The sequence below is a fragment of the Diaphorina citri genome, unplaced genomic scaffold (assembly GCF_000475195.1).
Source record: "Diaphorina citri unplaced genomic scaffold, Diaci psyllid genome assembly version 1.1 scaffold686, whole genome shotgun sequence".
In the NCBI taxonomy this organism is placed as follows: Eukaryota; Metazoa; Arthropoda; class Insecta; order Hemiptera; family Psyllidae; genus Diaphorina; species Diaphorina citri.
The window spans coordinates 47,228-68,578 of record NW_007378119.1 but is presented as its reverse complement, the minus strand read 5'-3'; the positions used below and the strand labels follow the sequence as shown (position 1 = coordinate 68,578).

The following is a 21,351-nucleotide window of genomic DNA, read 5'->3' as shown; positions in this document are numbered from 1 at the left end:
TGGAAATTTTGATTCAGATTTTAGAGGATAAAATTCAAGTCCCAATTAATATCATTGTAATCAATTGATCACACTGACTGGTAGATTTGAAAAAATAATAATAATCTTTCTTCTTCTTCGCCTTTTCCCATGTTCAGATGGGGTCGGCGTTTGTCGTCGGCCTCTTAAATTCTTAATCAGCTTTAAAGTGATCACTTTGAGGCCAACGACTGGTTTTGGCTAAACAAAATTTTCCGAGTGGGATGCCATTCGCACTTAAACTTCGGTTTTGATATAGCGTGGGGAAAATGGGAAATTTGGGCTAGTCTTCTCCCTGTTTATAGTCCCCTAGCTAGACGCAATAATAATAATAATAATAAAAGTAAAAAAAAAAAAGCTTCAAGCATGAGAAGATAAAATACACCTAATAATATTTTCATTATAATATTTGAGTTTTGAAAATTCATTTATTTATTTTCCATCAATTAAAATATTTATAATAGATAGTAAAAGGTAATCAGGTCGCTCAGCTTTGATGTTTACAGTCCTTCCTTATTTTGATTCACATTTCTTTTTGAATAGAAGAAATGTAGTCATATTATATTGAAAATTTTCAATTTGCCTGTATACTTTACTACTTTCCTTAATACTTTGCAAGGAACCTGTCATTTAACGTGGACGAATATGTCAGATTTAATTAATTAACGTGGAGTTGGGTGACTGAATCACATCTTCTAATTTATCTTTGAGCCACTTTCACGAGTTTCACGGAACCATCAAATGGACAAACACCAAAACTGAAGATCCAAAAGATAATAGAAAGAGGGGAGGGAGGGGGAAACATATTTATATCACACAATAACATAAAAAATATATAAAATATGTATATTATATAATCTATATAAATGATAATAGTAATAATAAACATTGCAAGTATTTGTAAGTTATTTAAATTTTTTGTTTATTCAACGTAAGTTGAGCTGGCCAAAAGAAAGGTTGAAAATTGTTATTACAACTGAAAAAATACACCTACTATTAATAATGTTAAAGCGCCATTCATGGGGTGGGGGACTCAAACACAGTAGTATAGTAGTGAGACTTTTTGGATAGATATTTAAAATTTGGAGGAGTAATTTTATTTTAATTTCACTTGGTCGGTCATATTAAGAGTGGGTAGCACCTACTCACTGAATGGTGATAAAAACAAGTTTTTTTTTTTTAAGTTGGTCGTCCCTAGGTGCCCTAGTCTTGAAATTAGTAATACCTCTTTTTGTTATTCATATTCTTCTCGTTCGTTACAAAGGGGAAAATGTCTGAAAGCCCTACCATCTGTTCTCATCTCAGATATTTTCGATGTGTGTAGGTATTGAATAAAAAAGACAGTGTACAATAAAGGTGATCAATATTATCTATAAGGATACTAACTTTGTGTTTGTGTTACACCGAGGTAAAAGCACCTTCGTATTTATAAGACCCAGGGAAAACCATTACGAGAGGTGAAAATTGTCTAAAATTAATCTTATTTAAATAACTTAGTAGAACTGTACAAATTTCCATAATATCTGTTCAGAGGTACACATATACATAGGAATGCCCCGTAATGTCACATGGTGAAGAAAGTCAAAAGGAAGCTCTAAGGTCTACGAGAAAAAATTTTAAGCTCTCTAACCGACAGAATAAAAGTGTAAAGAGCAAAATAACAAAGGGAGTGCAAATTAAGGGAGAGCAGCCTAGAAAAATCTCAAAGATAGTTCTAATTCTAAAGATTCAATTTATGACCCGTCCACGTCCACACAAGTTATAATGTTCAACATGTTCAAAGGTGGATCTTCCTCTAAAATGGTTAACGCACATAAAAATACAATTTAAGTTTTAACAAATGAAAATACAAAGGAATATTATATTTATATTTCTAGGTTTGGTAGGGTGCAAATATTCGCGAGGTCAGGCTTGTGATACAATACGTTCAAACTATTTCAACAACAGTGCTTTGGAGGAAAATACTTTGGGATATCAAAATTTCCGAACTATTCATATATCAAACAAAGAGGCATAACTCTAAACAGGGTTCGTACCCACATACAACGTGTCTGTCTCCTCACATCCTATCAATGCTTTGTTCGGATGGTAGAGATTACCTCAAGTGATAATCCCACCTTTTGATTACAAGTTGAACAAATGATTAAGAACTTCAAACTTAGAACCACTCTCTCTTTTGGATAGTTTGAATAAATATTTAAATGGAGCTCATACCGGATAGGTGGTTGACTGGCGATAATTTTTGGTACTCTAAAGAGACACAAGATCTATACTTTAAATCCAAGATCACGTCAAAGTACCAGAGCGCCAGGGTAAGATCTAGTAAGCATTAGCATACCACATGCCAGTTTATCTTTACACGACTTATTTCAGCAGAATACCAAAGAACGTAATCCCCATCTTTAGGACCATTTTTGGATGCGCGAAATACAAAAGGTCCACAAATTTATATGGTTCATAGTGCTCACTAAAATTTCAGATTCTCTCCTTTCTCACCCAGTAAATTTGGTTTTTCAAGACACTTTGATTTTAGATAGAAAAGACATATAAAATGAATACCTACAGCCAGATCCTCACACCAACCTATACTCCTATACAATGTACATCTGAACAGATATTTTATAAGATATACTATATGCATAATTTATAAATCTAAATAATTAAAAATGTTACATTACACTATTTAAAATTTACCTTTCTTTCAATTAAAAAATAATTTCTTGGAAATGCTGGAATGGATGAAATAGAGTATGTCCTTTGAAAATCTTATGAAGCAAAGAGAGAAAAAAGACTGTGTAAACAATAATATCCATGATATGGACCAAAGTGAATATTTTACTCTTGGCAAAAAGGTTCTACTTTCGTGGAGCAAAACAAAAAACATAGAGAGTGGGTAAATTTTAATGGCCGCAGGAATAATCAATTTTATATTTTTCAATAAAAACAAGTGATGTAGAATTTCACGCTAGTCAAAAATGATCAAAATATTGGAAATGGGCAATGAGACCCATGAGGTTTTTGGAACCTGTGTAATTTCTTTTCCACTCTTTAAAGCTTCTGAGAAAATTTATACCTTTATACTTTTCCTAGGGGGATATTTCCACTATTAGCAACTCTACATGTCTTCCAGTTACGTATTTAAAGTCGGTGCACATAACAAGTCGTATCAAAACGTTTCCTTAAAACAAGAGACAAACTTTTTAATACTTGGAAATTTTTCATTAAACAAATATCAAAATTTCACTCAGAGGCTCCTCTTTCTAGTAAACATTTAAAATACATGGCATCCAAGGTGGTTGCACTACTACGGGTAAAAGTTTCAACCATATTACAGTTTGACTTTTATTAGCCCATTCTTTCGTGGAATGAAAAATAGCTGTATTTGTCATCAAACAAGAATTTTTAGGGTTGTGGTTCTGTACCAGGTTGAGATGAGTTCAGACTAGGTGAGACAGGATATTGTTTCTACAGTTTGGCCTGGGAGTGGTAACTTAGGGTGTGTTTATGTATGTACCGGGTTGAGATGAGCTTGGACAATCTGTACCAGGTTGAGATGAGTTCAGACTAGGTGAGACAGGATATTGTTTCTACAGTTTGGCCTGGGAGTGGTAACTTAGGGTGTGTTCATGTATGTACCGGGTTGAGATGAGCTTGGACAAGGTGAGATAGGATATTGTTTCTACAGTTTTGTATTGGAGTGGTAAAGTATAATATAAATGTGCAAACTAGAGATAAAAAGTAAAAAATGAATTCAGATTGTACAAGTTGTGGAAAAAAAAAAAAATCAAAATTTCAAATTTCCCGCCAACTTTACACGCTCATGAAGGCTGTGTTAAGTTACCACATCATTTTCCACACGCCAAGGAAGGACAGAAATGAGCCCGGTACATAAACACACCCTTAAAAACAAGGCAAGTTTACCATCCTTGCCTATCTCAACCTGGTACATTACCACAACCAAAAATCATCATAATCACCCAAACAAAAGTGATAGGTACATTGTTGTTTAACCTATTTTTTGTTGGCATACTAAAACTAATAGAATGGGAAGATTGACACTCACCTCCTATTGTACTTTCCTGGTATTCATGGAACTGGCCTCGTACAAATCTCAACACTAAACTAGACTTTCCAACAGCTGATTCTCCCAAGAGGACTAACTTATACTGACATATTTTAGCTTGAGTCTGATCATTTGGACGTTGAATTCTGCCACCCCTTCCATTGCTATTGCTGTTGTTACTGTTTGCCATTGTCAATATGTGAATACTTGACTTGTATTTACACTGAACAAACTGTGTGCTTTAAGTATTATTTTCTGAAAAATTAGAAATGATTTAACATCATCATTATCAAGCTGGAGTCACGTAGATAGAAATAAATCACATGATTTTGGTTGAGATTGACTTTACACTGGTTGACCACCAAGGGACAAGTCAAATAAATAACAAAAGGTTTATCGGTACTTGTGCAGAAGTCACGTCCGTGGAATATTGCTACCAAAGGAACTGGAACAAACAAGCAATGACCAGTGTTATTATAGAGTTAGGTTAAACACAAGAAGGAGTTTTCACAATTAGAGCAGTGATCAGTGTTATTATAGGGTTAGGTTAAATACAAAAAGGATCTTTTCTTTTCCATGGACGTGACTTCTGCATAATTACCGGTTTATCCCCAAAAAGAACTGTTTTAATAGTTCCCTCTCGATAAAAATAAATTAATAAATATTTTAAACAATGTTTGAGCTTTACCTACTTGGTAAATTATGAATCAAGTCCCTAGTGTTAGACAGCTGTAGAAGATAAGTCAGATAACAGACTGATAGGAAGCAGTTTGAGATAGATGATTACCAGAATTGGACAGTAAGGAATGTTAACACCCTGACATACCAGCCTATTGCAATGCTCACAATCCAAGATTTGGATAACAGAAATACTTAGGTAACTATAAGTGCAAGAAAGCTTTTTCTATTACGCCAAATAAAAAAGCTCATACAACGAATCCCATATCCACCTACCATTTCTAGAGGAAATAGATTGGAATCCAAGATTTGGATAACAGAAATACTTAGGTAACTATAAGTGCAAGAAAGCTTTTTCTATTACGCCAAATAAAAAAGCTCATACAAAGAATCCCATATCCACCTACCATTTCTAGAGGAAATAGATTGGTACCTATTAGGTAAACTAGGCTTTATCATGATCAACAATGAAAATGAAATCAGGAGTTGCAACTTTCTGAAAAGCTTACCTTGCCTTGAGATGAGAGACGAAGAGTTTCTGTAAAAACAACGAGACAGGGCAACTTGTAGCAATAAAAGTGTGAAAATAAAACACAATTAATTAAATCACAATTTGAATTACGAAAGAGAACATTTTATTCCTTCCTTTTTTATTTTTTCCAGATTTCAGAAGAGGAAAAAGTAAAAATAAAAAAAAAAGTTTAGAAACGCTAGAGGCGCCATCTTGCGCTAAGCGGTGATTTTCAATAAGATTCGTTTACATAAATTTCAACCAAACAAATAAAATCAAAAGTTCCATAGCAGGTACTGACGAAGCTAAAATCAGTATTCCTTCTTCCAGAATCGAAAAACAGTTTTATTTCTTCTTTTATTAGTTTTCCACAATTTGAATTACGAAAGAGAACATTTTATTCCTTCCTTTTTTATTTTTTCCAGATTTCAGAAGAGGAAAAAGTAAAAATAAAAAAAGTTTAGAAGCGCTAGAGGCGCCATCTTGCGCTAAGCGGTGATTTTCGAAAAGATTCGTTTACATAAATTTCAACAATTTGTGGATCAAATAAAATCAAAAGTTCCATAGCAGGTACTGACGTAGCTAAAATCAGTAATCAGTATTCCTTCTTCCAGAATCGAAAAACAGTTTTATTTCTTCTTGGAAACTGCTTTTAAATACTACGTAAAAGGGGTTTTCTTTTTGTAAAATAACTCGCGTTCATAAAGTTACGTGTGGAGGTATCTTGAATATTTTTTTTCTCTGTGAGCTTTTGGTTTTCTCTGTTGTTGTATTGCTTCGCATCCCCGCCAGTCCCGCCACTATGAATCATGTTCACCCATCACCCAAAAAATCTCGAAAATTTTTAACTTTTGATTTCGACTAAAATTACTGATCATTAATAAAAAAAAAGTACAAGACGTAGTTAATTAGTTATAGTGAGTTCTACGTAGTCAACAGTTCAATTGTGAGAAATTGAAATTATTCTGGTAAGGTAGGAGACGACAATGTCACAACAATATAAATGCCTTATATTAACATACACACATGTTATGAACCTTTTAAGCTTTATTAAGCATCCACAGAAATCTGAGAAGGAAAAAACAATGCCTAGGATTTTTTAAACATGTTTAAAATTAACAATTTAAAAATGCCCTAAAGATTGATTTAAAACGCCATAGAGAACACAATTAAAATTCAGGTTCAGGTTCATTTTTTTTGACCCTGAGACTCAAACCTGGTTCTCTTGCATAGTGGGCTAGCAAATTAACACTAGGCCAACAGTTGGATCAAAATTATCTACATGTAACATCATTTCAATATTCTATTCTAATACTTACAACAAGGGGACTCCATGAGTGGATCACTTGCAACAGTTGGATGTTTTGGGAGCCTCTGCTGTTTCTACCAATCGTCTACCACCTTGACCATTGTTTACCTCTTTCTTTGGTAATTTTTTTGCTGGAAAATAAGGCCGGGAAAAATAGTTTTGTATCACACTTAAATAAATAGGGACTTGTAAGGTTATAGGTAGTATCTAATAGGAACCAGTTAAGATGTTGGACACTATCTCAGTTCAAACATATTATGGTATACTCAAATGTAAGTACCTTGGAATTAAATTTCATAACATTATATAATTTGTGTTTTCACACAAACTTTCAAACATATGGACATAATGTTAAGATTCGGCAACGGCTACATTACAATCCAAATTACAAAGAACAATAAAGGTATATTTTTTTCCTTCCGAATAAAACTTGTTACTTAAGAAGTAGAAAAATGGAGAATAGAAACCACCAACTTACCAATTTCTACAAATATTTCATTGACATTCATTGCCGTCTTTGCTGATGTCTCCATGAACAAGAGTCCATTCTCCTCGGCATAGGCTTCACCCTCAGAGTACTCTACACATCGTCTGGATGTGGGCAGGTCAGCTTTGTTTCCAGCAAGAGCAATCACAATGTTGGGTGGTGCCATTCTCTGAAGTTCCTTCACCCAGGACTTGGCTCGTCCAAATGTATCCTGGTTAATGGTAAAACCAATGATTATGGTCATTAATTTTCAGACAGTCATGTTACCTAATCAATGTTTAATCAAATAGTCACAATGTTGGGTGGTGCCATTCTCTGAAGTTCCTTCACCCAGGACTTGGCTCGTCCAAATGTATCCTGGTTAATGGTAAAACCAATAATTATGGTCATTAATTTTCAGACAGTCATGTTACTTAATCAATGTTTAATCAAATAGTTTTTTTCCCCACAAACTACAAATACCCATTATCAATTGTGATTTTGATGAAATTATCAACACAAAAAGGAAATTTACTCAATAATGCTTGGTCCTATAGGACAGGGGCCTTTTGCTGAGTAAAGTCAGCTCTCATGAAAGTCATTCTTTAATTTTCTCAACTCAACAGTGAACATAATTTACCTGATTGGTAATGTCATAAACAATTATTGCAGCCTGTGCATTGCGGTAGTACATTGGAGCTAATGTATGATATCTCTCTTGACCAGCAGTATCCCAGATTTCAAATCTGATTGTAACATCATCCAAGCACACGGTCTGAGTTATAAATGCAGCTGAAAATAAATAAGGGTAAAATACTACATTGATAACAATCTGAGTCATACAGTCAACTCGGTCCTTGAGCCATATCTGAGCCATACAGTCACTTTGCCTTCTAAAATTTTGAAGTATTTCTTAGAAGTTGTAGTAAACCTCTGATGTATGAATTTGAACTTTCAACATGAACCAATCACTCCTGGAATAATTAGAGGACAATTGGATTTTTTCTGGGGAAAGTTAAAATCAGAAATATGTCATAACAAAATTACCACTGAACCCAAATATATTTGTTCCCATTTGGGATCAGCTATATTTTACTTTCCAGACATCATTGAAAACCAGTTTCCTTTTGGAATCTGAGTTTTCAATTTCAACACCCTAACTGTCAAAGCATACTCTATGGTCTGTAGTGTTGACCCACAGGTCCCATGTATCAAAACATACCTAATTTTAATAATAATAATAATAATAATAATAATAATAATAATAATAATAATAATAAAAACATTTTATGGAAACTTTTGTTGAAGATAATGGCCAGGAAAAGCGACAAAAAAGGTCTTAAACCAATAACAGATTATCAGTGGCGGTCTTATCCTCAAGAAATCGAAAAGGAGGATAGGAAAGGAGAAAGCCACCCGTTTTGAAAACGAACCTTACCTATTTCTATATCTATAGGATAAAATTCGCCCCGGGGAACAATAAGGGTAGTTGTCTCAAAATGGTCGAAATTGAGGAGCGCGGCAGCGCTCCGCCCCGCCAAGTCAAGAAAGTTTTAACCCGCTATTTTTTACACTCTACAAAGCAACCACTATTTTATTGAGGTTCCCAGTTCCTAGTCTAATCAAGCAAAAATTTCTTTGAATTTCAGGTCACCACCAAGCATAATAGAAAACAGGTTGACAGTACCTACAACATGGACAACTCCAACAGTCCAGAAAATAACCAGGAACATATTCTGACATACAATGATGATATTAATTATGATGACAATGACTTTTACACGGATGATAACGAACCTGGTCCTGAAGATTTTTACTTTGAAGATCAAAACTCTGAGCAAAACCAGATTGAAGAAGATTACATGGTGGAGGATGTTCCCCAGTTCCTAGTCTAATCAAGCAAAAATTTCTTTGAATTTCAGGTCACCACCAAGCATAATAGAAAACAGGTTGACAGTACCTACAAAATGGACAACTCCAACAGTCCAGAAAATAACCAGGAACATATTCTGACATACAGTGATGATATTAATTATGATGACAATGACTTTTACACGGATGATAACGAACCTGGTCCTGAAGATTTCTACTTTGAAGATCAAAACTCTGAGCAAAACCAGATTGAAGAAGATTACATGGTGGAGGATGTTAATCCAAGTGATGGTTACTATGAGTACGAACAGAATGGTGGGTATGATCAACTACAGCCACAACCAGAATATGAAATGGATCAGTGTGATGATCTATTCAAAGGTTCATCCATCCTTGATGCTCTCAATGCCTTAGCTATGAATGGAGATGCCATGCAAGAGGAAATTGAAGATCTTGAGCAAGAAGAACAAAATTTAACAGCAATGACATCATCAGCAAACACGTTCAACAGAGAGGAATTGAACATTTTGAATGAAAACTTTTCGATTTTGACTCGCAAAGTTGAAGAGAAGAAAAGACGAGAAAATGTCTATGTAAACAAAATTATCAAGAAGAGGTTTATGTTGTCTCAAGATATGGGACACGTGGTTCAACCTCGAGTCAAAGCAGTGAAGAAGAAAAATTTGCAAAACAAATGGCTATTGGAAGGAAACGAACGTAAAGCCAAACTGAAAATTGACGAAAAGAAAGGAAAACTTCAAAATCTCTATCGAAGTAAATATGATTCTTGTGACGAGAGAACTAAAAAATCAGTAGCAATAATACAAGATGTCCAACTTTGGTTAAAAGAAATCGAAAATACCAAAACCGTTATCACGAAAGCCAGCGAAAATTTGAATAATGGTAAAATGGAAATCAATGTTGTACAAAAGGAAATACAACAAATGGACCAAGATGTGAATGCCTTTGATTTACATAAACTAACAGAAAGCATTGAAACTTATCGACAAGAATTCACAGAATACGAAGAAAAAATACCACAGGAGATTATGAATACTGATAAAATAATTCAAACTGTGGATGATAGTATCAAAGCCCTCACTATAGAACAAGACATCACTAAAACAAATATAGAAGAAGTGATCAAACAGATCGATATGGTTGTAGAAGAAAAGGATAAGATTTCGAAAGAAGTCCATGATAATAACTCTAAAATACAAGATTTACACTCGGAAATTGTGACCAATGAAAATTACATTCAAATGGAGCTGAGAAAGTTGCATCTTTTGATCAAGGAGATCGAGAGCACATTTGAATCATTGAGTGAAGTGGAAAAAACAGAGTTTAAATTCAATAACGATGCGGAAATTTTCCAACAAAAAAAGAACGTAGTTGCTGAGAGGCTACTGACAGTTGGTTCCATCATTGAAACACTGACTGATCAACAGGAAAATATAGATATTGAAATATCACAGAAACAAGCTTCTTTAGTCGAGCAGAAGCAGACACAAAATGGAAAGAAATTGGAAACTAAAAAGAAAAAAAGAGAGAGAGAGAGAGAGAGAGAGAGATCTATTCTAAAATGTTACTTAACGTTCGGTAAAATCTAGGCTCTCGAGCTCCAAATGGTGTCTGAATATTTACTTTAAAAAAATGTGAATAAGTAAGTATGGTGGGTTGCGGATATTTTGACAAAATATCCGCATTAAAAATCAAAAAGTTACGGGTTTTTGGTTTTTCGAAATTTTGAACAGGCTCCGAGAAAATCAATTTAAGCATAAATTCTGGGACACCCTGTATAGGGTTTAACCTTCTAATCTATTGTGGCCTCTAAGCCCTTAAATTTAGGGGCTTACACCCTTAGAATGAATGGGTGCATCATAATTACCCCAAATCATGGGGCAATTATGATCCACGAATTTCTGCTTTATTTATTATTATTATTTTTTTTTGTTCCTGTTGTTGAAATGAGACTTAGCTGAAACAATACTAATGTCTATAAGTAACTACTCACTAAGTTACTGATTCCAAGGAGAACAAGAAAAAAAGTTATGGGGAAAGATTAATTTTTGGATCATAATTACCCCAACCCACCCTATGTATTTAAAACAGATGTTTTTCTCTCTCCTTCCCTCTCATAACCACACAAATTCCAATTTTACTTTCGACGTACTTTCTACTATATAATTATAATAATGATAAAATTCCTCAATGGGATTTAAAATAATCTTTTGTCTGGTGAATCGGGAAAAAGAAAAATTGGTGTCCTTTTGCGTGTTAGTACCAAGGTACACTCAAATTTTTTCTTACTCTCATTTTTCTTCCTGTCTGATGTCTTACACTGTACAGCGTTCGTATTTGTATCATGTTCACCTCCTCATAACAGCGCGAAATAGTGTGCTTGGAAATTGCGAGAAATTTGATTCAAATTGAAAGGCTCTCTACAGTAGATACAAGTTGGGTTTGTTGGATTCTGAAAAGATTGAAAAATCTCATATGACTATTTGCGGAAAACTAATCATCAAGAGGTAGGTACCTATATTGCGTGCGCGTGTTGTAATATTTAGGATAAAAAGTAGCTAGCTATGGAATCATGTAGACTAGGTATTCCGTATTAAATCTGGATTCGGGAGAAAGTAACATTTGATCTGATAGAGGAAGCATTAGAATTTGGAAGGCACTTATATGATTTCTTTAAAAAATTCAAACTCAACATTCGAGAACTTCAGAAGATATCGGAAACGATTTTAAAAGATTCGATCAATATTTTAACTCAACTACATTCGAGAACTTCAGAAGATATCGGAAACGATTTTAAAAGATTCGATCAATATTTTAACTCAACTTGTTAAAAAAAAAAAAAAAAAAAAAATGTGATTGCTGAGCATGCTGAATGTTAAGCTACCTCTAAATAGAAGGACGGCATGGATTTTATAAATAAATTAATTTCTTCTCCCCCTCCATAAACAGGTACTTTGTGTGAGTCTCCTTTTATTGCATCAAAAACTTGGTCAATGAGAACGAATACTTACACTGTCATACCATTGTCTGAGACAACGTTCATGGTAAATATGTTGGCATTGAGTAAGATAGCAATCGAAAATTTGTTCTCCACAGCAGGTGCAGGTGTCGCTAAATTCTTGTATGGCCCTGCGGCCACATTCTGAACAACTGTCCTGAAATTCATTTTATATTGTATAAATAAACAATATTGTATGTGGTACAAGGTAAAACTAAAAACTAGGTAAAAACTAAATCTAAATGTAATAATTATATTGTATAAATAAACAATATTGTATGTGGTACAAGGTAAAACTAAAAACTAGGTAAAAACTAAATCTAAATGTAATAATAACAACAACTCTATGATAATAAATCCATGTTGTTTGTTTAATGTTCCACTGCTCACTGTGTCTGCCATAATATAGGTACATATGTAAATAATTATTATACAGGGTGTCCCAGAATTTATGCTTAAATTGTTTTTCTTGAAGCCTGTTTGAAATTTCGAAAAAAAAAAACGTAACTTTTTGATTTTTAATGCGGATATTTTGGCAATATCGCTTCGCGCAAAATTTCGCGTAGTCCGCGAAACGGGGGCCAACTTCAAAAACTTAAATGAGAACCCCCTGTTTGTGATACATCATATCAAAGGTCTTAAAGAACGTAGTACTTTGGTACAAGTTTGAGCTCGATCCGACAACCAGGGCCGGAGTTATGGCCTATTCAAATTTTCATTTTTCCATGTTCTCCCGCCAATAGGGGAAGCACTGAAAATGGGAAATTTATATCGATTGATGATTTGTGCTTCAAATAGGTCCCACTAATGGTTCATATTGAAATTCGGCCCCAAAAATGAAATTTAGCCTTCCGGCCCTGATGGCCTCCGGGGGTGAAAATCGATGTTTCAAAATTTAACTTTTGGGGCCGAATTTCAATGTGAATCATTAGTGGGACCTATTTGAAGCACAAATCACCCATCGATATGAATTTACCATTTTTGGTACTTCCCCTGTTGGCGGGAGAACATGGAAAAATGAAAATTTAATAGGCCATAACTCCAGCGGTTTGTCTCGCTGGAGGACGTAAAACTGAGACAAAGCCAGCCCTGTGAAGCCACAGACAATAACACTGGCTCTTTTGAGGGTACCTGAATGGGACTATGGTCAAGTCCGTCTCAGGAAGTTGGGTACAACGACATAATTATGTACCTGAATATCCCTCATCTGACCCCTACAATTTAGGGGCCCTTAGCTAGCTCTCTGGCCTTGATGACACCTCTTGGTATCCTCTTAATGGGATAGTCTATGGACTCACAGCTTTTCTCTGGAATAAACCTGAGTATGCGGACTCTTTAGAGGTGCTGCAGGTTAATTTTAGAGAAACTGGGGAGGTTGAAATATACCAGTGAGGGTACTTCTAGGTTCCATCAAGGCCAGGGTATAGCAGCTTGGGCAGGGGAAAAAATACTGGTCACAATAGATCTACAGAGGTCGCAGTGTTAATTGCATACTCTCTTGGGAGAGGAGCAACCAGTCCCATAATAGAATAGAATAGAACTCCAGCCCTGGTTGTCGGATCGAGTTCAAACTTGTACCAAAGTACTACGTTCCTTAAGATCTTTGATATGATGTATCACAAACAGGGGGTTCTCATTTAAGATTTTAAAGTTGGCCCCCGTTTCGCGGACTTAGTGAAATTTTTCGCGAATCGCGATATTGCCAAAATATCCGCATTAAAAATCAAAAAGTTACGTTTTTTTTTTTAAATTTCAAACAGGCTTCGAGAAAAACAATTTAAGCATAAATTCTGGACACCCTGTATAGGTAGGTAGTAGATAGTATAAGATGTGCAGGTAGATAGTAGATAGAGTGAGACGAAGTGAGAGGTGAAAACAGGGAATGCTATGGGACAGACTCCATAAAGCTGTCTCATACAGCTCCGTCGGTTAGAATATACCTCGTTTGTCATGTCAAAATGAGACAAAAATTAAAAATGTACCCTTACTTTTTGAAGCCTAGGAATGACTCAGGCATTAACTTTGTAAGAGTTTCAGGCGAAAAAATCCACTTTGGCCATGTAAATGTTTCGTGTAATATACACACTGGTGTGCTGAGGCCGGAACTTGGCCTGGCGCACTGCCGTGCCCCTAGATAAAGTAGTAAAATAAAACTTACCCTTGATCTGTTGCAATTAGAACATAAATGAATATTGCAAACTGTACAGAGGGCACTTGGGAGGTTAGAACAACTGTTCCGCTCACATACTTGCTTGGTAGGTTTAACAGGGATTGGTCGCCTGAAAAAGTAAGTAGAAAAATCTGGTGTGAACATCACACGACATTCCTTATCCTATTAAATTATGCTTATTTGGATGTTTTTCTATTGTTACTTTTACAATGTCTCTAACCGTTTAGTCAGTATAGCTGAAAAACGCCAAAAGCGGTCGAAAACCGCCAAAAATCGGCCAAAATACCGCCAACCGCAGCACCTATGGTAACCAAGAGTTTTGAGTTACATCCTTGTCACTTTTGTGGACTACCTACATACCAAATTTCAAGTCTCTAGCTCATACCGTTTCCGAGATAATAATAAATTACGCCGAAAACCGCCAGAAAGCGGCAAAATACCGCCAAGATGTAGGTACTTAACATTTATAACAAAAAATAATCACATAAAAAATAAAATAAGGGTCACAGCTTCTGGAACACCCTAGAGGCCTAGAGAAACCCTTTCTGTAGTTATTTTACTAAACATTGAGATCATTAATTAATTGGGAATACAGTCAAACCTGGATAAAGAAGACTTGGATAAAGAGGAAAAAAATCGTGGTCCCTTCATTTTTGACAAGGTACTCTAAAGAGTAGTTTTTTTTTCAATATAAAGAGCAAAATATCCTTTGTGGTACGTCCCTGCAGTAGAAATCCTCATACAAATCAAGTTCCCCCTCAGGCTCGGTAGGATCAAAGTCTGAGGTGTTACCATCCAATAACATTTGCAAAATGACAGCTACATACCAAATTTCAAGTCTCTAGCTCTTACCGTTCTCGAGATATTTTGTTTACAGACAGACACACACACACACACAGACACAAACACGGACCAATGGCTGAAACTTTGGATTTAAGCTCTAGGAGTCTAGGGACCTCAAAACGTGTTTTGGCACTAAAAACTGACCGTCGAAAATTTGACCCGATTACATTACTTTCCTTCCTATAGGATAAGGAAAGTAAAAAAAGTGTGTTGTTATTAGTTGTATTTTCCTTTCACAATTTTCAGGTGATAGTGGTGAAAATCCAATGAATCCGGAATCAATGGATTCATTATTAGATTTCCTTTCATTTTTTTTTTTTACTTCCCTCTTTGGAATTCCCATCTGCTTTTCTTCTACCACTGCAAACCAAACGAATCAAGTCCCCAAGTTGGATCCCTTGGATTCACTGAATTCGAATTTACAAAACACGTTTTTTTTTTTTGTTCTGAAAAATTAATCTGGACTTGATTCATTAGGTTCAGACAAAAAACTCAATGTTCCATTTCCTTATTTTCCACCACTACCACCATGACAATGGAGCAGTTGCAAATGGGTAAAAACTATTAATAAATGGTCGATTCCTATGTAAAAAGTTGTGAAAAATCCAAATCTGAGGTCAAAACTCCGAAATAATAACTGTAAAAGGTCGAAAATTCAATTTTAATTTTCCGTCAGAGTCCTGAACTCTGACGTCAGAATTCAGGAGATGCGCAGAAACGTATGCGCACAAACATGAATTGCGCAGAAATACATGCGCACAAACAGATTAATGTGTTGCCTGCTCGGGAGCTTTGCTCGGGACATTTGATGTGACGTCATCGCCTACGAGAGCGTATGCTGTGACGTCAAAGTTCATAATTTACCGGTACATATTTTTTAAATCGATTTATCTCGGGATCGTAGAAGAAAAAGAAAAATTCCGTTGGTCCTCATTTTTTGATGGCAGAGATTGCCTTAGGCAATAATCACGCCCTATTGTAATTTTGTAATTATTTATTACAATAAAGAGTTTTTATTATTATTTTTCCTGCTCTTTGACCTTGAAACATCACCCAAGTAAGCGCAACTGATCTATTGCAAAGGAAAATATGTGTACTCAAAACCTCCGGCGCGGCGGAGCGTTAACCTTCTCAAGAATCTTTTCTATATACTTACCTGCGACTACGACTATCATCTTCACGCTGACGTCGTTGACGTACTTCTCCACGCTGACGTCGATGACGTGCTTCTTGTTCGTCCTGCTGATTCCTATATTGCTCTCCTCGTTCTCGGTTTTGATGGCCTTGTTGCTGCTCATCTTCTCCAAAGAAAGCATTATAGGCAAAATACCCAATCGCCACTACCAGGGCCAACCCCATAGCATAAGTAGGTACAGTCATGGCCAATGTCTAAAAAGAAAGAAGAAAAAAAAATCATGTAAGTAAGTAGAATAGAATAGAATAACATTTATTTGTAATTAATGTTCAAGTACATTTTTTGGGCTGTGGAATAAGTAAGCAAGTACATGGCTGGAAAAGTAAATACATGGCTGATTGTGATTATCTTTCATCCAAATCATATTATTTTGGCTTGAAATGTGATGCTCCTTCTCGGAATTTTACAAAATAACTGCCAAAATTTCCATTTCCCTTATTTATATTGACAAGTTTTACTGTACCTACACAAATATGTTTGTTGGATTTCTGTGCATTGTGATGATGACAAAAGTAAACATCAACTGTGAGCAAACCACAGGCAATCTATCAACAAGTTTAAACCAGTGGACTACTCCAAGAAATGAAAATCTGATCAAAAAAGGTTGGTTATTTATGCTATCAAGATGCAAATTTTTTTCCATTAATTTGACCATATTAAACACATTAGGTCCCTAATGGAAGGGTATTCAGTTTGTAATAAATGTAATACATAATATGTATACATACCCAAGTACTCAAGTTTCAAGTTAGTAAGTAAATCAACATAATCTGAATATAATTTAAAGGGAGAGCCTTGTGAGGCCAACAATTGAGGAGATGGTTGTGGTTGAAATACAAGCAAAATGGTGAGGCAGAATAATCTGACCTCACCAGTTAAAGATCTGTCTCTCACATATTCCTTTCTTATGTTCTCACAAATTATATTCAAAAGTTTAGGTAATTTTCTGCTGCCATACTAGGAACCTAAGAAAAAACTTGTAAGTATTCTTGAAAATGTAAGGTACCTAAGCAAGTAATGGACACTAGTTTAGGCTCTCATATCAATGTATTTGTAAAAATATTTACATTAATTTGTGGTATTCTTCTTTACAGAACAAGAAACAATGACAATATATGATGCTGATTATATTCATTTAAATCATCCTCCTAATCTGTTTGACATCAACAAGAGTTTAATACTTCAACCAAGAGAATCAAACATATTGAATTCATCTGAAGAGAAGCTGATTATATTTACTTTGTTTACATTCTTTATATTGCTAATGTGCTCATGTTGTATTATCATGGGACTGATCATTGCAATCATATATTTGGTCTGTACAAAACAAAATAATGCATCTCCAACTTAGTTTCCAACATGAGTATTGTGGAATGCAAATAAAGAGTGCCTACATAGCTGCTATTTTATAGATTTTACTAATAAATTGATTAATTATTATCAACTTTCATTTAGGTAGGTAGGTACAAATAATTTTTTCAGACTTAATTGGGCATTCAAACTGGCACAGCTATGCTCCAGGTTTTCCAGAGAATAAAATTAAACTCTTATGGGGACTACATGTTAGTGTTAGATGGACCAGACTGCACTGGAGCATTCTGCAGGGCAAAGTTTAGTTTGATGCATTTTGAATTTTGAAAAATTGACGCAGTTTGAATTTGAAGTTGCGACCGCTGACCGCTATACAAAAACGCAAAAACCTGTTCATCATTCATCAATCATCATCAATCAGACATTGCGGTTGCACTGTTGCAGGTTGCAGGCAGGGTGATAACTGAAATACTGAAACTGAGGTTTGAGGTTGGCTGAAATTGGTTCACACTTCTCAGAACAAAGAGAGAAACAGAAAGAAAGAAAAAAGAACTACCTAGATTATGTAAGTATTCAGCCACTCACTATAAGGTAGACCTGACAGGTACTCCTGAACAGATCTACATAGTGAATTGCAGCAATAGACTGTCAGACTGACTACCTATAAACCTATATTATATATTCAACATGTGTTCTGGAGATGCTTGAACTCTTCAAGCGTCTCCAGAACTCTTCAAGCAACTTCCCTGGGGAAGAAACTAAAAAAAGAAAAAAAGATGGGAGCAAGTCAGCTAGCTCTTTCAACTTGTTTGTTTGCAATCAAGTTTCGCCATACAAGGTAGATGCACTACCCTTTGCTAACTAGATTGGCTATCTTGCTAGGAAGACTATCTTCAAGGTTTCTCACGTCCGTGGAATATTGCTACCAAAGGGACTGGCACAAACAAGCAGTGACCCTGGTTATTATAGGGTTAGGTTAAACGCAAGAAGGAGTTTTCACAATTAGAGCAGTGATTAATGTTATTATAGGGTTAGGTTAAATACAAAAAGGAGCTTTTCTTTTTTTTTTACGGACGTGACTTCTGCATAATTACCCTTTTACCAACTTCTTGTGACATCAGTTTTATCCACCACTCAGTAACAAGCTACCTACCTCCTCAATTGAACTTCAACAAGCCTGAGTGGAGCCAGGAATCCTGTGGCTCAAGGATTCCCCAGATGGTCACCAATCCAGGTACTAACCACACACAATAGTCCAATTGAAGCATTTGTTTTTTACAACCAAAGGCTTCAAAGTGGTTAGGTAGGTACAAAAAGCTAGGCTTGAGCAATATAGGTATAGCTGAAGTCTTGGCATGCACTATAATAGAACATAGACCAGTTCATGAACACAACCTCAGCCTCAAACAATCAGTAAAGAAACCCACACTAACTCAAAAAATTAATGCAGGGTACGAAGGTACTTAAAATATGAATACGTATTACCTCCAGTCCTTATGTCCAACTTTCATGAAGCTACTTCTGGTTTAGTGGTTATGTGGGAGTACAGAATAGAACATGGGTCTTTTCTCCCAGTTGCTTGCAAAACTTGACATTCACTAGTTTCAGGGAAAATGAAAAACTCAAAATTAACCCAGAAATCTCAGAAATCCCAGAATTGACAAAAGTAGAAAAAATTATTACTTAAATTATTCAAGATTTTCAAGGGGATAAAATAAACCGTAATAAACGATGGATAATCCGATTATCCGCTGATCGCGGAAAATGCAACATTGCCAAATGATGGCGAAATAAAATCGGTACCGTGTACAATAATCCATACAACCTATGCATACAACATGTGATATTACCGTACTTTTTCTACCGTACGAACCAACTGACAAAAAACAGCTGTTTACAATACGCTCTATTGAAATACGCCTGAAAGGAGAACTAGCGGGGCATTTTGAAACAACCAAAGGCTTCAAAGTGGTTAGGTAGGTACAAAAAGCTAGGCTTGAGCAATATAGGTATAGCTGAAGTCTTGGCATGCACTATATCCTCCTGACGCCCGATGTCCACACGTGTGGACATATTCAATGTAGTCGTAGAAGCCCGAGAAAAAATTACTGCTTGTAGTCTCAAACGCCCGATGTCCACACCCGTGGACATAGCCTCTGTAGTAGTAAAAACCCGACAATTTTTGGTGTTCATTTTAAAAAAACTCACATATTTCCAGAAAATAGACATGTTTTGAAAGTGTCTGAGAGAATTTGCCTTACTAAATTTTATGTCCTTCACCTAGTAATAAGCCCTTGAAAAATGTCCTCGCCTGTGGACATCGGGCGTTTATGACTACAAAGTTCTTCCTACACTACATGAAAATTATCGAAAATGAAAACATGATAATTTTATTGTAAAATGTTTGTATTAATGTAGGTACTTAACATTTATAACAAAAAAAAATAATCACATAAAAAATAAAATAAGAGTCACAGCTTCTGGAACACCCTAGAGGCCTAGAGGAACCCTTTCTGTAGTTATTTTACTAAACATTGAGATCACTAATTAATTAATTGGGAATACAGTCAAACCTGGATAAAGAGGAAAAAAATTGTGGTCCCTTCATTTTTGACAAGGTACTCTAAAGAGTAGTTTTTTTTTCAATATAAAGAGCAAAATATCCTTTGTGGTACGTCCCTGCAGTAGAAATCCTCATACAAATCAAGTTCCCCCTCAGGCTCGGCAGGATCAAAGTCTGAGGTGTTACCATCCAATAACATTTGCAAAATGGCATCATTATCAAGTTTCTCCATTGCTGGAACAAATAAACCAATCAAATTTCTATAAATGACATTGTATTAGCTGATAACACTGATAGAAGTAATGTATAACATTGTATTAACTGATAACAGTGATAAGAATACTATGTTGTATTTTTTAAAAATATGTGTAGTCACTGTTGCCCAAGGTCCACACGTGTGGACCTTTTTCAAGGGTGGGTTTCAGATTGAAGTTTTCCATAAAAAGTTATCAGAGCTGTTTGAAAACATCAAAAAACACCTCAATGACCATAATCAATAAGAGTTTTCATAAAATTGTTTGAAAAAAGTGAAAAAAACTTCAAAACTTACCTGTAGATTGACGAGGGACGACCTTCCTCCATTGAAATCAGAAAAAAGAATGATTTTCAAAATATTTTTGCAAAAGTAAACAAACAGATCAAAGCACAAATATATCCTCTGGTGGTTTAAATTGAAATTTCAACAAAAATCAGCTGCACTTCGATACTAACTTCACATCAGTAAAAGCAATCCGTATGTCCACACGTGTGGACGTCGGGCGTCTATGACTACAAGCCTAAAAATATGCTGGGTCTCTACGACTACAAAGAGTGTGTCCACACGTGTGGACGTCGGGCGTTTATTACTACACAAGCAAATTTTCCTCGGGCGTCAGGAGGGTATTCACACTTGAAACTCGGACACCACTTCTAGGTATTTTGTTCGGATGTCTTGAGATATCTAGTCTTGAGACTCTTGAGATTATGAGCACCTTGGCTTTATAGGTAGAGTACAAGATTGGGAGTGTAAAGTTCTTTGTCAACCCTTGGAAATCCTTATGATTTTTTACTTACCTAATCAGTCGCCCCTCTCAGTGGATCATGAAGGTGACCATAACATTGCACAAAGTTACTTACTTTTCTGTGATCAATTCAAGTTCCAATTGATTTGTTAGGATTATCTCGAGATCTTTGTGTGTACTGAAGTGCCAAAAAGGCTACCTTTTTACCTCGGTTTTACAGTTTTTGCTTGATTTTTGATTTCTTGAACTCTTGTACTTGTAAACTTGTATCTTCGAACGTACAACTTTTTTTTTTTTTTTTTTTTTTTTTTTTTTTGGGGGAAAATTTTTGG

The 21,351-nt window shown here is 35.4% G+C and overlaps 4 protein-coding genes and 2 long non-coding RNA genes across 6 annotated transcripts in view; 2 read left to right on the top strand and 4 right to left on the bottom strand.

The window, feature by feature from the left end:
* Positions 1-4,095: 4,095 nt before the first annotated feature.
* LOC113468267 lies at positions 4,096-5,474 on the bottom strand. The gene is made up of 2 exons (XR_003392088.1): positions 5,269-5,474; positions 4,096-4,336 (listed from the first exon to the last, which is right to left on the bottom strand). It is a non-coding gene; the product is annotated as an uncharacterized LOC113468267 (long non-coding RNA).
* Positions 5,475-6,274: 800 nt separating this feature from the next.
* LOC103511204 (ras-related protein Rab-5C) lies at positions 6,275-7,922 on the bottom strand. Its single transcript, XM_026825030.1, has 5 exons — positions 7,889-7,922; positions 7,686-7,837; positions 7,058-7,277; positions 6,590-6,710; positions 6,275-6,338 (listed from the first exon to the last, which is right to left on the bottom strand). The coding sequence occupies exons 1-4, from the start codon at positions 7,920-7,922 to the stop codon at positions 6,613-6,615; spliced, it is 504 nt and encodes a 167-aa protein (XP_026680831.1). The 3' UTR covers positions 6,275-6,338; positions 6,590-6,612.
* A 622-nt stretch (positions 7,923-8,544) lies between these two features.
* Positions 8,545-21,351, top strand: part of LOC103511203 (uncharacterized protein PFB0765w-like) — a 15,371-nt gene continuing 2,564 nt past the window's right edge. Inside the window, exons 1-3 of the mRNA XM_026825029.1 lie at positions 8,545-8,595; positions 8,695-8,910; positions 8,968-10,447. Coding sequence (XP_026680830.1) covers positions 8,545-8,595; positions 8,695-8,910; positions 8,968-10,447 — 1,747 coding nt within the window. The remainder of the gene's footprint in view (positions 8,596-8,694; positions 8,911-8,967; positions 10,448-21,351) is intronic.
* LOC103511189 lies at positions 10,849-19,178 on the bottom strand. The gene is made up of 5 exons (XM_008475906.3): positions 18,941-19,178; positions 16,106-16,338; positions 14,095-14,215; positions 11,950-12,093; positions 10,849-11,390 (listed from the first exon to the last, which is right to left on the bottom strand). Exons 2-5 carry the CDS (start codon positions 16,263-16,265, stop codon positions 11,342-11,344), a joined length of 474 nt encoding a protein of 157 aa, XP_008474128.1. The 5' UTR covers positions 16,266-16,338; positions 18,941-19,178; the 3' UTR covers positions 10,849-11,341.
* On the top strand, positions 16,428-17,570 carry LOC103511188. Its single transcript, XM_008475905.3, has 2 exons — positions 16,428-16,747; positions 17,239-17,570. The coding sequence occupies exons 1-2, from the start codon at positions 16,618-16,620 to the stop codon at positions 17,493-17,495; spliced, it is 387 nt and encodes a 128-aa protein (XP_008474127.1). The 5' UTR covers positions 16,428-16,617; the 3' UTR covers positions 17,496-17,570.
* Positions 20,070-20,892, bottom strand: LOC103511187. Its single transcript, XR_541458.3, has 2 exons — positions 20,569-20,892; positions 20,070-20,252 (listed from the first exon to the last, which is right to left on the bottom strand). It is a non-coding gene; the product is annotated as an uncharacterized LOC103511187 (long non-coding RNA).